The sequence below is a fragment of the Melanaphis sacchari genome, unplaced genomic scaffold, assembly GCF_002803265.2.
Source record: "Melanaphis sacchari strain LSU unplaced genomic scaffold, SCAv2.0 Contig0_pilon_pilon, whole genome shotgun sequence".
Lineage (NCBI taxonomy): Eukaryota > Metazoa > Arthropoda > Insecta > Hemiptera > Aphididae > Melanaphis > Melanaphis sacchari.
Window position 1 is genome coordinate 9,090,227 of NW_020270366.1, and position 15,643 is coordinate 9,105,869.

The 15,643-nt window shown below is 22.7% G+C and overlaps 1 protein-coding gene across 3 annotated transcripts in view; it reads left to right on the plus strand.

The window, feature by feature from the left end:
* LOC112599310 (alkaline phosphatase-like) overlaps window positions 1–15,643 on the plus strand; it is a 222,125-nt gene that overhangs the window by 162,043 nt on the left and 44,439 nt on the right. For all 3 annotated transcript variants that reach the window (XM_025346157.1, XM_025346165.1, XM_025346173.1), the window contains 2 exons: window positions 6,874–7,014; window positions 10,310–10,504. In XM_025346157.1, coding sequence (XP_025201942.1) covers window positions 6,874–7,014; window positions 10,310–10,504 — 336 coding nt within the window. The remainder of the gene's footprint in view (window positions 1–6,873; window positions 7,015–10,309; window positions 10,505–15,643) is intronic.

The following is a 15,643-nucleotide window of genomic DNA, read 5'->3' on the forward strand; positions in this document are numbered from 1 at the left end:
TATTAAAATATTTGATAAAAGTTTCAACAATATTTCAATTAAATATTCACAGAACCTTAACTTTACCAAAATATTTGTTATATACATTTTATTGTAAATCATGCGCAGTATAAAATAAAATGTACTTCTATGTATTATCACTACAATTTTCTATGATGTTAATTTATTTATTTCATTTAAAATATTCTTCCTTTTTATTAGATCTCAATCGGCATTATAGTTTTAAATATTTTTTAATAACTAAATTATAAAAGCACGTAGCATGAAATGAAAAAAATTAGTTTCTTCTATTATTTTAACATCCTTAAAATTGAAAATTATACTAAATAATATATAATATAAATACTTATCATTTTAAAATTATTTAAATTATTTCTTATTAGAAATCATATGTTCCTCTTCCTCGAATTGTCTTATAGTTTTTATTCTGAATGGGACGCAAGAAAGTCCTGTTCTTAAAGGAATATCAATCTCCTTCTCTGTGTTATGTTTGTATTTCAGATGTTTTCTCAATGCATCAGAAACATAATATTATTATGTTTATAAAAGAATAAACATTTTAAATTTATTAAAAATAAATAAAATAGAATGTATCAAAGTTAATTATAAAATAAATATTAAATATTTTTAAAACAAGTTTAATTTATTATATTTGAAATCAATAATTTTAATAAAATATTAAAATTTCATACTTGAGTTAACTAAGTCTAATATAATCAGTATAATATAATACAATATTATTATTAAAATACATTCCTTACCTATAGTCAAATGGTAACTTGATAAACATGTAATTTTTTTTTTTTTAAGTCATACAGTAAATAATTTGATAGAAATGCGCACCATAAGTCTCCTAATACTACTTCTAAGATCTTTATTATCAACTAGTAATGCAATTTTACACACCTAAAAATAGTGAGATATAATAATCAATATATAAAATATTACCAAAGATATTCTAAAATCAAAATATTTTAATTTATCTTCAAATACTTGCAAATTTTCTTCATTTTATAATCGGAAATAACACATCCATATTTACATGATCATCGTCTGTATGAATAACTGTAATTGTTTTTTCATGAATATTTCAATATTATCATTAGTAGTAAATCACACGAAAATTAAACATTGTATTTAATATTTTTTAAAGGTACAATAAAAAGACTTTTCAAAAATCAAAATTTAAGTTTAAAGCATTAATTATTAATAATGATGGTAAAATGGAGAAATATTATATTTAACGTTATTTCAGTAGCATTATTGAGAATATTTTATGAATAGCTCACGAAAAAATTATTATTTAAAGAGAGCAGTTTCTCTAAATATATATTAAAACAATATTTATAGTCACTTTTAAATATTAAGCATTAATGTTACTAAAAAAAAAAAAAAAAAAAAAATGTAACAAAGGGTAAGCTAATAATATATACCTTAATGTAAAGTTTATTGCCATTATTCTATATTAATTTAATTCTAAATTAGTTAATCACAAATATATACAGCATAATATTGGAGAACAGAAGAATTTATACGTGGTACATAATTATTATAGATTCCTTATACCTAAGCATCATAATTTTACTATAGCCTCGTATAAAACGTTATATTTATATAATATTCAAAAATCATTAGATACATACCTTTTAGAGATGTTCATATTTTCAATTGTTGAACTATAATTTATTTATAACTTAATGTTATATAACCATATGTTACACTACCAAAAATATATTTTTCATTTGTAATATTAGTGTATTTTGGTGATTTCTCATAGTTGACTGAATTTTAAAATATAAACTTTATTATTCAAATATTCATCTTCAATGGGATACACCTTATGCATGAATAAAATCCATTATGGCCTTTGGCTTTTAAAATAAAAGATTTTTCTGATATATCACAACAGAAAACCGGAATTAAAACACTAATTCTAGTGTTATGAATTATAATTTCATATAAAGTAAGATCCTTAGTTTCTTTCATTAAATCTGACAAATAATCATTGCTATCGAGTGGTTTTTTTTTTTTTTTTTTTTTTTTTTAATAGAATAGATCAACTAGAAAAACAACTTTAGTTAATAATGTAACTTCTTCTATAATATTACGCAAGTATAAGCCCAAACTGACTGTTATTACTTTTAGTCAGTGGTAATCCGTCAACACCTATGACAACCTAAATTTTGTTAATATTTGGTGAAACATGCCTTAGAATTCCGTTAACCAAACCAAAGTGGTGATATATTCTAGCTTTAACAGTACGAATTTTTTTAGAAATATTAGATGAAATTTTTAATTATGTATATGCATCAGATGAAAGATTTTTTAGACTATTAATACTGTATTGGTAATTTTTTAAACTTTTAAATAACCTATTTACTGCATTTTGAGAAATTTTAAACTCTATTGCCCAATTAGTTAAAAATGCAATAATAGTCAATATTTGTAGTGATTAAGTTGATAAATCTGATATTGAGCAAGTCACTACTAAAATAATGTTTTCCAAGAAATCGTCACGAATTTTAAAAATTGACTAAGAAACTATAATAGTTGATACTACAGAATCATTATTTCCAAATACAGCATTACGATTTTGAAATAGTATATTTGTTTTTTTAATATGTTCATATTTTTTCCTTCATATAGAACAACATTTTGCCTTTCAGATAACTTAGAAGCATTTTCACCTAATTCACATTTTGAATACATTTCCTCAGATAAATGAATTTCTTGTCTAGTTTATCTTCTTATTACTCAACTACTTTTAATCGTTATTTTTAATTTGTATCTAGTTAATGACTATTCAAACACATTAATAAATAATGAATTCAATATAAATATTTGTAACCAAAGAAAAACCAATAATTAAACAGTAATAGTTGTAATTATAATTGATTTTCTATTTTTTTTTTTTTTTTTTATAAATTAAGACTAAAACTTATTTTCCGGGTAGAAATTCTTGAAAATTTAATGTAAAAAAGTTTTTTAATAAATTTTCAACTTTAATACAAAATTATATAATTCACAAGAAAGATTAATTATTTTTTTATAGAAATTTCAACTTCAAAGTTTTACGACATTGGATATATATTGGATCCGTAAAATAATTATTTCTCCTCAAAAAATGTTTAATATTTTATATTTTTTAAAAAAAACAGTAATAATAAATATTTGAAAATGATATTTTTATATTACCATTTTTATTATTTAATGAAATTTTCAAAGTTGTTTTCTTAATTTATTTATAGACATAATAAATTTTCATTTTTTTATTTAAGTTTTTAATTTTTATAAATTTCGAAAAAAATGTATATGCTAGGTCAAAGTTTTTGAAAATTTAATACAAGGTTTCATGCAATTTTTTATATCTGTGTAAAAATATTAAAAATACAAAGACACAATTTTATTTACATGCACAAAAAAATTCATCAAAATCTAAGAACAAAATTACTTATTTATAAGATAAATAACGGTATTAATTATTTTGATATACTTTAAAAACATTATTCTCAGAAAATTAAGACTTTTACTTATATTATATCATTATGAATTATTTTACTAAATGCAATGATGTTTTTATTTATTAGTTATGATATTTTTAATGTTTTACAATATTTACGGAAAGATGTAATAATATTCTAAGTTTTATAAATTCATGTAATTTGTTATAAATGTGTATTATTATAATAATTAAATACTAATAAAATAATAAATGCAATATTTTCAATCTATCGTAATATTAAACGTAAAATAAATTAATAGTAGCTGTGTATATCTAAAAACATATCATGAAATATAGTTTGTAATATAGGTTGTCAGACTATCTCCGTTTTAAATCATTTTTATATTTAATGATATATTATTAAATTCAAATTTAACACACCCATAATATAACCTACTTGACACCTAATGTATAAAAAAGCGATACCCACTTATCTACCTTTTTTATTTAAAAAAAATTAACAATCCATGCATTTATAGAATGATTAGAAAATATGATAGTAGAATATTATAATATACCTACAATCAACACGAATAGTATCACGAAGTTTCTGTTATGACATTTTCAAAAATACAGACTAATTGTATGCTATTTATATAAATATAAATATTTTTATTGTTTATTTTTTCAGATATAATATTTTGTAATAATAAAACTCAGAAAAAAATGTTAACTTTAAACATAAATTATTCTTGGAAATAAATATTATTCCATCCATCTTTTTCAATCAAAGTAGTATTTTTCAACGTTGATTTGTCATTTAATTCGAATTTAACACATTGTTCGCTAAGTTCTACTTAATAATGAAGTACATTCAAAACTTATATATTAGCACAAGTTCTACCATATATATTAATAATACCCTTATTAGTACCTTTAAAGACATAACAATGAACACAAGATTATTACTCAGAATAATTTATTATTTTATGAATCTTGATATAAATGTACATTAAATAAGTTTAAAAATATTTATTATAAAATAAACACAAATCCCGTCAATTAGAAAATTTAATATAGATAAGAAGAATAAAGAATATCTCAATGAGTCATATCACTAACAAATTTACCCTTTGATACATTACTACTTCTACTTTCATTAAAAATAAAATTAATAATAGTTTTTCATTATTATTATTATTATTATTATTATTATTATTACTTTTTTTCTGGATGTAAAAAAAAAAAATTAATAAAAAAAAAAATAAAAAACGTAAACAGATCGTCTATATTGGAACATCTGCGTGATTTTCACACACTGGTGCAGGATAGACAATTAGTTTATAACTATTATTATTATTATATTCTGATATTAAGTTTATAAACGAAATCACATTTTAAAAACAATTTTGAATCGGTTAATAATACTTAAAACCACATTTTCCATTATATATTTCTGTTGTTAGAAGTTTTTGTTTATGATTATAGGAACTATTGAGAAAACTGAAAAAGATTCGATTTCCGAATGCCGTAACATGAAACTTTTTAAACACTAACACCCTAAAGATAAAAATAAACATTTTTTACGACCAATATATTATCGATTAGACTAGAAATTTCAAACGGTTTCCTCTTCTAGAATTTAGATAAACTTATAGGGAACTTTCAAACCCAGACAAATAATAAATTAAATTATTTGATTATTCAAATTTGATTGTACCTAAAATGTATTATTGAGACACAGTACTAAGTATTTAAGCTACATTAACCTTCATACGCCATACTAATGTATAATTAGGTATCTTACGTATTATAATTTAAAAACGTTTTTAATATTACTATACAATTATTTATGTTGGAACAAATAAAAATAAAAATATTTTTTTTAAATTCAATATGTTCAAATATACACGTTAAAATGTTTTTGATTCACGCATCATATCATACATAAGTTTGAGAAATAAAAAAAAAAAAAAAAAATTATCATAAATTATTTTTCGAATTAATACCAATAGATTGAAAACACAATAAGCACGTGATATAGTTTGTTATTTTTATATTTATAAGTTTTTATTATTTTTAATATTACAGAATTGAATTTATTATAATTGTTTTAAAATTACTTATTAGGCGCTAATAAATACTACTAAATATCATAAATTATTTTATTATGATAAAATCACTCAAAACATTAAAAAAATATTAATTTGTTTTATTAGAGAAATTGTTACACTTATTATAATCTTATTATTACAAGTAAATTATGTTTTTAGTGCAGACAATAAAATAATATAATAGTACATACATTTTATTGGATGTTCTGTATAATTATGTTAAAATGGGTTAGTATTTCATGTACTCATATGCGTGTACAACGTTGTATGTATAAAATACATACATGAGATCATGTATGAATGTTTGATGTACGTAATAATAATAATAATAATAATAATAATAAGCATTTAACTACGTAAACGCACAAAGTAGTTTCTGGTTATATTTTTTACGTAAATTTACAGTCTAAATTTTTTACTTCATATTTTGAATAGATTTTTTTTGATTTTCTCTCATATATTTTATCATATGATATACATTAATTCGAACAAAATTGTCTAGACTAGGTAGATAGATTAGATTGTTAAAAATATCTAACTAGATATAGTTAAGTAGTTACTTACAATATATAAAAAAAAAATAGATATGTCTTTAATTAATTATGAGACCATGTATAATTTTATCAAAACATTTTAATAACTTATATTTTTATTTTATAGTGAATAAATGAATAAAAAAACTAATATTTAATGTTAAATTAATAACATAATTTTTATTGAATTAGTCATTAAAAATACTATTTTCGATAAATGGATTACTGAAATATTTGAACTTATTAAAATATAACATTAAATAGGTACCTAGATAGCAGTAGTAAAGACAAATTTTATTCTATATTTATATTGTAGTTTTTATACAGTTATTATTTTTCTTCCAAAAACCCATCTCACAAATAGTAGTTTATTAGCTAAGGTTTTTTATTTTTATTTTTTTGTCGGTTTCCGTTAAATTGTATAATTAAATCAAACATTGTATTTTAAAGTTGATTAAAATCTTAATATTGGAGATAATTTTGAAATAGAAAACTTTTTGGTAATTTTGATAAAAATACATATTGCATTGTTCTCACGAACTATGTGAAATTTAACACCATGAGAGAATCTTAATGGGGTGGTTTTTTTTTCATTAGTACTTTTGGAAGGGAATTTTTTGGAAACGATTCAAGAACAAACTGGAATTGTGGCAAAACCGGTGTCTCGTGACGATCCTCGATTGGCTGTGAGCCCAAAATATCGGCTGTTGAAATACATAATGTCTTTGATACAAAACCGGCAAGCAAAGTCAAATAAAAAAAATCGTGTTTATATGTGTATTAGGTTTGTTTGCGTATTCGCACATGGAGTTTGAGGTAGACCGAGACAAAGGACAAAATGGTGACCCACCACTACATGAGATGGCCGTCAAAGCATTATCCATACTCCAGAAGAACAACAAAGGATTTTTTCTATTTGTTGAAAGTAAGTATATTTTGAAGATTCACATGTTTGAGTATAATCATAGGTATGCTTATATCGATCATAATAATTATTTATGCCAAATAATAATTTTATAATTATCATTTATAATCTAAAATGTATGCTTAAGAAATACTATGATAATTGTAATAAATATACTATTTTTAGAATTTAAATATATCATCAAAATACTTACCAAAACATTTATATAATCAAATTCTTCGAGTTAAGGTCCGTAGTGTAATTGAATGTATCAGTTCTATAAACCAAAAAGCCGAAAAAATCTTTTGAGTATACCTATCTATTACACCACCCTCCTGCCGTTTAAAGTATCATATTGGATTATCTTAATTTTAAGTGCCTACTTGTTACACTACGAAAACGTTATTTAATCTGTAATGTGAGCTGCTTTTAAATACATCTTAAATATTTATTAATAATAATTATGTTCATTCTACTTAATATTATATTACCTTAAGTAATATGATTATTTACAAGTGAATATCATGATTTTATAATAGATTTAATTATACAATTTCACCAAATGATTATACTTAATTACTTAGATAAATAATGTAAATATATAAATATAAGTGGTATTTCCATTAATAAAAAAATTGTTCATTTCACTGATGTAATATTAGTTTTTAAATTTGTGTTTATTTGTGTTTTTAAATTTAACATAATATTGAAAATCATAAAAGTTCAAATATCAACTAAATAATCTATAATTTTAAATACTTACATATTATGTTTGTAATATTTGTATCATTTTATACAGTTTGATAATTATTTAAATTCAAATTATGGAACACAATAGCCACCAAAATATATAACATTGAACGTTTAAATTAAGCTAATATATAATTATTGTACTAAACATATGTTTTAATTTTGAAACATTAATAAAGCTAATTAAAATAAAATATAGTTTTTTCTTTTTTAATAAAGCTTCACCATATGTTTAAAATTAAAGTCTATACATGTTAATTATTCAGTTTTCACCATGTCTAAATGAAATAAATTGCCCTTTCTCTAAATTACATTATAACCTAATTTTGTTACAACATAAAAACAAAATATAAGAGCTCTCGTTTCACTGAAGTGTGCGTATAATGGAACAAAAAGGTAATCTGTATATATACGTTTTATTACTTGTATGTGAATCAGCTTAATATACAAAAAAAAAAATATAATTTATTCTGTCAAATTACTAAATTCTTATTACCTTCATATCCTGACATTTAGCTCCCTTATAAGGTAGAAGCTCTTAAGGAAAATAACACCAATAACTTATCCAAATTACATTTCAATAATTCAGTTATCATAAATTCACCCACCACGTAACCACGATAAAAAATGAAAACATTTTTTTATTAATATATATATATGCCCAACTATAAACAAGATAAAGAGTCAAATGGTTTCTTCAAAATAAAAAAAATCTTTCTGCTTCTGTTTATAAAATCAAAATGTAGGTTATCATTTAAGAGAGTACAAAATTAAAAATAATATAGCAATAAAAAATATTGAAAAATTCGACTGGAAATTAAGTAAAAAAAATATTTTCAAAAACTAATATATTTTGAAATAATAAGTGCCGTTTGGTAAAAGAATCACTCAGTATAGGCAAAAACTATATATTTACATATCGGCTAATATTATAACTACTTATTAACTCCTTCATTATTATCTCTATAAAAATATTTTTACGTTAACAGAATTTATTAATTTGTATAAACTGTAAATGATCATCATTAATATAACTTGTTTAACAGAAGAGTCTTAGCGCATACTTAAATTTATCGATAATTCTCATAGAAAGTTCTACACAACTGGAAAATTATTTAAATGATATTTTCACTTTTTAAGCTATCCGTCAATAATTTTCTTTTGAATAAGGAGGATAAAAATATTAAAAATAGACCTATAAAGTGCACTAAAATAAAAAATATGATGATCAATTAACCTATTTTAAATATTATCATATGAGAACACTATTAAAATCATCGATATATTCAAAAAAATTTCAGTCAAAGACAATGGCACTAATTTTTTTTATTATTTTAACCATTATTAAATGAAAAAAAAAATGTGTTTAATAATCTTATTATTTGAATATACCTAAATGATTATATTTAGTTATAATTTTAAGCAATAATTTTAAATAAAAAACTTAAAAACTGAAAAGAATCTTTCCTACTATTATTGCTTTAAAACTCGGTTAAGTTATATGAACTTATTTAGATAACATCTAACTTAAAAATCCCAATTATACCAATAAACGATAAAATATACGAAAATAACACTACACGACAAATATAAGTTTAAACTAGGGGTCTCTTTTCCGCGTGTATTTAAGAACACGTATGTACGTATTTTAATTAAAACTATGTTAAAGTGCATGTAATCAAAATACACGTATACACGTGTACTTAAAGTCACGTATACTTGTGTAGTGTGTAAATGTGTATTAAAAGTCTGTATAACCGTCCTACAGACTTATGACTGTCAGAAGCACAGTACTCGTATAACTATCGGTAGATAAAAAATGTGGTTTTTTTGAAATTAGGAGTAGGTATTTAAATTAAATAAGTATAAAAAATTAAATTAATATTTAAAAAATTATAAGACGTAAAAACATAATTTTCCTTCCCGTAAACAAATTAAAAGTATAATATGCTTAAAAGTTACCTTACCATTTGAAATAGAACTGAGAAAAAATATTTTTATAAAATAGTCGTACGAATAAAGTCGGACACAACTCGTGTAATAATTTTTTAGATAAAGCTGGACACAATTTGTGTATCTTCTTATTGATTTTTATATATCGGGACGCAATTCATGTGCAGCCCCATGATCAATGGCGTATAAAAGAATGGGGCACAGGAGTACGTATTTCATGCGTCCCAACCCAAAACAAATACTTAATCATATAGTTTTATTTTTTAAATCTGATACTTTTTTTCAATAAAAACTGTTAATGCATATGTGTTTTGTTATTAAGTTTTTAGATTTTAAGTATACTGTGAGCAATCAAAACAGTTTTTAGATAAATACACAAAACCAAACCAATCTTTTAATCACAAATTATATTTATGATTTATAATTTGTATACATAATATAAAATATATATTTTTTATGTTTGATTTTGATTTTAATTTTAATTTAAAAAACCAATAAAAATCAATAAAGACTTGAAAACCATAACTATAGTATGATTGCTTTGTAACTAATAGGTTTTGTTTTTATAAACTGCAATATTAAAGATATATTACTTACTTGGGAAATATTTTAGGTGGACGCATCGACCACGCACATCATTATAATAATCCTTACAGGGCGTTAGAGGAAACGCTTGTCCTGGAATCCACGCTGGAAGCCATCATGTCTAAAGTAGACTTGACAGATACACTAATCGTTGTTACATCAGATCATTCGCATGTAATGACAATGGGAGGCTTGGCAACCCCTCGTGGCAACGACATATTGGGTATGTACAATTTTGTCCCTACTCAATATTGTGCTACACTAAGCAATATTTTATATTATTTTATTTTCAAATCACTAGTCACAACTAGTATGCTAAATGCTTTACATTAGTTCGATTGATTAGATTATTAACTAAAATTATTATTGAAACTAAATTCAACTTCTAAATTACTTCTATTTAGTCACTATATATTTATTGACGAAATAAAATATATCAAAATTTTAATGATAAAAAATATAAAAAGTGCAAAATAAACTTTTTTAGAAAAGATTCCTAAATTCCTACTCAATATACCCATTTAATCTGATTAAATCAATTTTGTTAGGACGTATAAATTGGTGTAACAATATTAGTAAAAGTTACAAGCTAAAAATTAAAGTATTTTTTTTTTTTTTACAATAAATAGAATGTACGTATTCGTGCGGAAGTTTAAAGTAGTTTCTAGTCTTTTCCCTAAAAACCATTTACTACGATACTAAAACCAAATAAACATTATATCACGTTCAAATAAATTGCGTATACCGTACAAAAAAAAAAAAATATATTATATATTCGTATTACTTAAAAAAAAAATTTAAAAGACTAAATTGAATTCAAAATAACAGTAAAAAAAACATATCTTTCTGAATTTAATTATAAATATTTAAATACAATCATGGCACTTTTCTAACGACTCTTATTGTTTTGAAGTCGTAAATTTGTAACTGATTTTTATTTTTTTAAGTTTGTATATTACACAATTACCAAAATTAAATTATTGCTTTCTTGAACAATAATTTGTCAATATTTATATTTTAAATTATAATTTTTTCATATTGCTATTCTATTTTATGAGATACTTGGTTAAATAACTAGGTCTTCCACTTTTTTTTTTAATAATAACTTATTTTTATATTACTATATTATATTTTTCTGGTAAAATGTTGGGATGTATTATAAAATCAATGTATATTTTAGCAAAGAAAAAGTTTAAGTATTTATGTAAATATTACTAAAATATTTGTTACAAACCTGATTGACATAATACAATACAATAATAATTAATCAAGACTAATTGTATATTACAAAGTTTAAATTAAAAAAAATAATAATAATAATAATAATCATCTAAAGCTGACTTACATAGTTATTAATTCATTATATTTATTTATGTATATTGTATATTATATTTTAATGTAAAATATTTTTCCAGTATAAAATATTGTAATAAATGATTTAAATTATTAGCTATATATGTGTACGATACGTACACACTTTACACTTATTACAACAACAAGTCGACAAAATATATGCTAAAATTAAAATATTTTTATATATTTAAAAAATTCTACAGTTTGTAAATATATTTATTTATGTTTTAAAATAATTTTATTTATTTATTTACATTTAAAAAAACTTAAATGCGAAGTGGAAGAACTAACAAGCGATGGTAGTTCAGCGTGAATTTTTGTGCTTATAAAACTTATTAAATTAAGTCTCAAAGCCATTATTGCCTAAAGAACTGGATATTTCCGGGGATAACATTTATTAAGAGGTTATGAATGATAAGATTAACTTCGTAATATTATAATTAAATAAAATTTAATATTTTAATTTCAGTGTTTTCATATTTTCAATAAAAATGTCATGCATAAGACTGACATAGAACACATAGTATATTATATCGGTATACAGAGAAATATTGATAATATATTTCGAAATTTTAGTAGATTAAAAACTACCAAATAACCACTTGGTGACGGAGTGATAACAATCAATTACTAAATTTACATATTACATCAAGAATAGTTTACACTTCATATCTAGTTGAATTCAAACAATATATCTTACCGAGTTTATGTTTGTTGATCACATAAGTTATCTTAATATAATAAGCTTCACTGTAGAAATTTTAAAACTAGAATATTATCATAACTTACAATATAACCGTTCTTCAATGTTATGGGTTTTCATTTAATTCTGCACAATAGGCGTAATGCTATTTCGAATATTTTTCATTGGCCTAAAAAAATGGATGTCGAAGCATAATAGTTATCATAAAAATACATCGATATAAAAGTATATGTAGTTATACATCATATTATACATAATTTTTATGGGTTGTATTATAGTACATAGATGTATAAAGTTGAAAGTTGAATGTCTTTTTTTATGTTTACTGGTTTTTCATTTCCTACTTTCTGTTATGACATAAACGAGTTTATAAATGCGTACATTTTACATATGAGAAGATCTGACGAAGTAAAACAACATAAGAATTGTATGACAGTTTCATCGTCTTTCATCCCTTCGTGACACAATATAAAATATAGCTATATAGTAGAGTGTAAAATAAATAAAATCGTCATATCTCTCGTTTTGTTTTGTTTTTTGCTTTTTTTTATTATTATTATTGTGTATATATGTTTATGTATATATATATATATATATATATTTTATACACAAACAAGAAACCAAATAATCCGTACAACGAACGCAGAGTTCACATTACTTTAACTTTAAAGCAAAGTTATACATAATATTAACGAGAACTACAATTTATATAAACGTTTAAATTCGTCATTAGCTCAGGAACACATATAATATTTATACGTCGTTTAGAAACTCATGAACAATACATTTTCAATTGATATTCGTTATCATGTAGTGTAATGTAATGTCAATAGTATGTATAAATATTCTATCATAGACTGTTCCCTTCGTTCACAATATGTTGAATTACGTATATATATCAATACCTATGCACTTACTGATACTAGAATTTCACGATCACTGTAAATACATGTATAATCTATTAATTATATTGTATATAGCTAAATTACTCGGCTTAGCTTATGTATACTTTGGTACACACCATTTGCGTCCGAAATTATTATCAGTAGACGAATTGTGTCTCGCAAAAAAAGATTCAAAAAGTTAAAAGGGTCTTAGCCTATTTTCGTCCTGAAATATCTTTTTTGCGTCCCAAAACTCACGATATAATCGATATCAATATATTAATAAAAAAAAATTGATGTTTATTTTAATTTATAATATAAAAGTTTCATAACATCATATCATTCATATCAATATACAGAATGCATATGTTTTATATTTTGTCATGATAATAATAATTATAGTTAATTTAAAATTTAGTATAATATAATTTAAAAAAATAAAAAAACCATATGTTTTAAATTTTGTCATGATAAAACGAATCGTACTGAATAAATGAATAAAAGTAAAATATGAAAGTATAATAAGAATAAAAAACAAAAGATTATCGACGTAATTTGAAATTTCTATATCTTATCGAATCTAACAATAACAAGTTGTTTTATATATACATGTTTCCCTACCATTTTCACATCACATAATACCCACATACAGGTTATAAATACAATATATCATAATTTACCTAATTATTATGATATACCACGATTGATATAGATTAGTTGTATCTACAAACTGAACTGTTCTCATTCCACAAATAGTGAGGCTTATTATACAGTATAGTTTATAAGCTATTGATTTTAGTGATTTTAGTAGATAAAATCGGTAATAATTATACAGCCAATTTGCGTCCTCAAAACGGGACACAAGTTACCAGTCAAATTTACTAGGTACCTGAAAAATATGTATACCTTTTTTCAGGACACAAGTAACATGCAGCCGTATGTTTTTGTCGATAAATTTCTCGAAACAATTTATATCTATATGCTACACGGCCGGTATGGGTATAAGTTGCAGGTAACTGGAAATACGCGCGGCCAGCCGCATAATATATATTAATTAACGAATAATTAAAATAATTAATTAGTCTACTTAAACGCAACATTTTTTAAAATCCTTTTTCATTACACGGTGAAAGTATTAGAGGAATCACTATTCCAAATTTCAAATTCATAAGTTGAGTAGTTTTCGAGATACAGCGATCAGTGAGTGAAGTATTTGGATTTTATAATATATTGTATAAATTTAGATACAGATTTATTATTATTATTTATTATTATTGTAACGATATACATGTTATTAATCCATAAATTATGCCACACTCTGCAATTTTTGCTGGTCAAAAGAACACGGGAATGTAAAGTACGAGGATATACAAATCATTGATATAGCTAATCAATCGAATTTTGTTAGTGAAATAGAGACAATAGTCATCTCTATATTTTTAAGTAAAATTTTTAATTTGATTAACTATAAATAAAATAACCTACATTATATATAAATTAGAATATATTCAATCGTTTCAACGTGTTCTCCGCTACACCTGTGATCTTCAAAATAGTCTCAAATGAGACTATTACTCAAATGATAGTGTACTGTATAATTATATTAATATTTAGTCATATGAATAAACCTTTTAATAAGTTGCTATAATATCGTTTTTATTATGTTAATTTATGAACGCAGGTCATAAGTTTCTAGGACCTGTAAAATATAACTGAATCATTGTATCCCAAAAATTGCAATAAAATAACGTATTACATTACAAAGCTAAAGTCACCTCCTAAATTGTATTAAATTTCCTAAATAATTAGTTTTTATAATACAAAAAAATAGTAATGATGTTGAAATGTTATATTATATATTCATATTAGAAATAAGTTTATATTGTTTGTATTTAATTGAATGGTTGAAATCCCATTAAGAAAAGTAAACATAGAAATAATTTGGTATAAAATTTAAAAAAGGATTAAAATAAAAAAATGGAAAATTATTATGACTATTGACATGGAAATAATATGTATGCATAAATATATCGTATTTGCTTAACAAATACCATTAAAATAATGAACATCTAACACAACGCAATTTGTTTTTTATTTATTTTGACGTCCATGTTTAGTGATGACTTGTTTGACGAAAAACAACTTAAAACTTTAAAGAAAACGTACAATAAATAATAATCCAAAAGCAATGGCATGTACAATTCTTTGTATGAACGTTATTTTTTTCCAAACTATGTTATATCTATTTAACATAACCCTAGCTTAATCGAAACTCACCGGAAATCACATTTCCACAACTATATGCATAATTTCGTTATCAACTTTTTCTTGTACATATAAAAAGGTTAGGTTAACCTAACCACGTAAATGACACTTTGGGGATTTATATTATATTAATATTTTATTTATATTATATTATAAT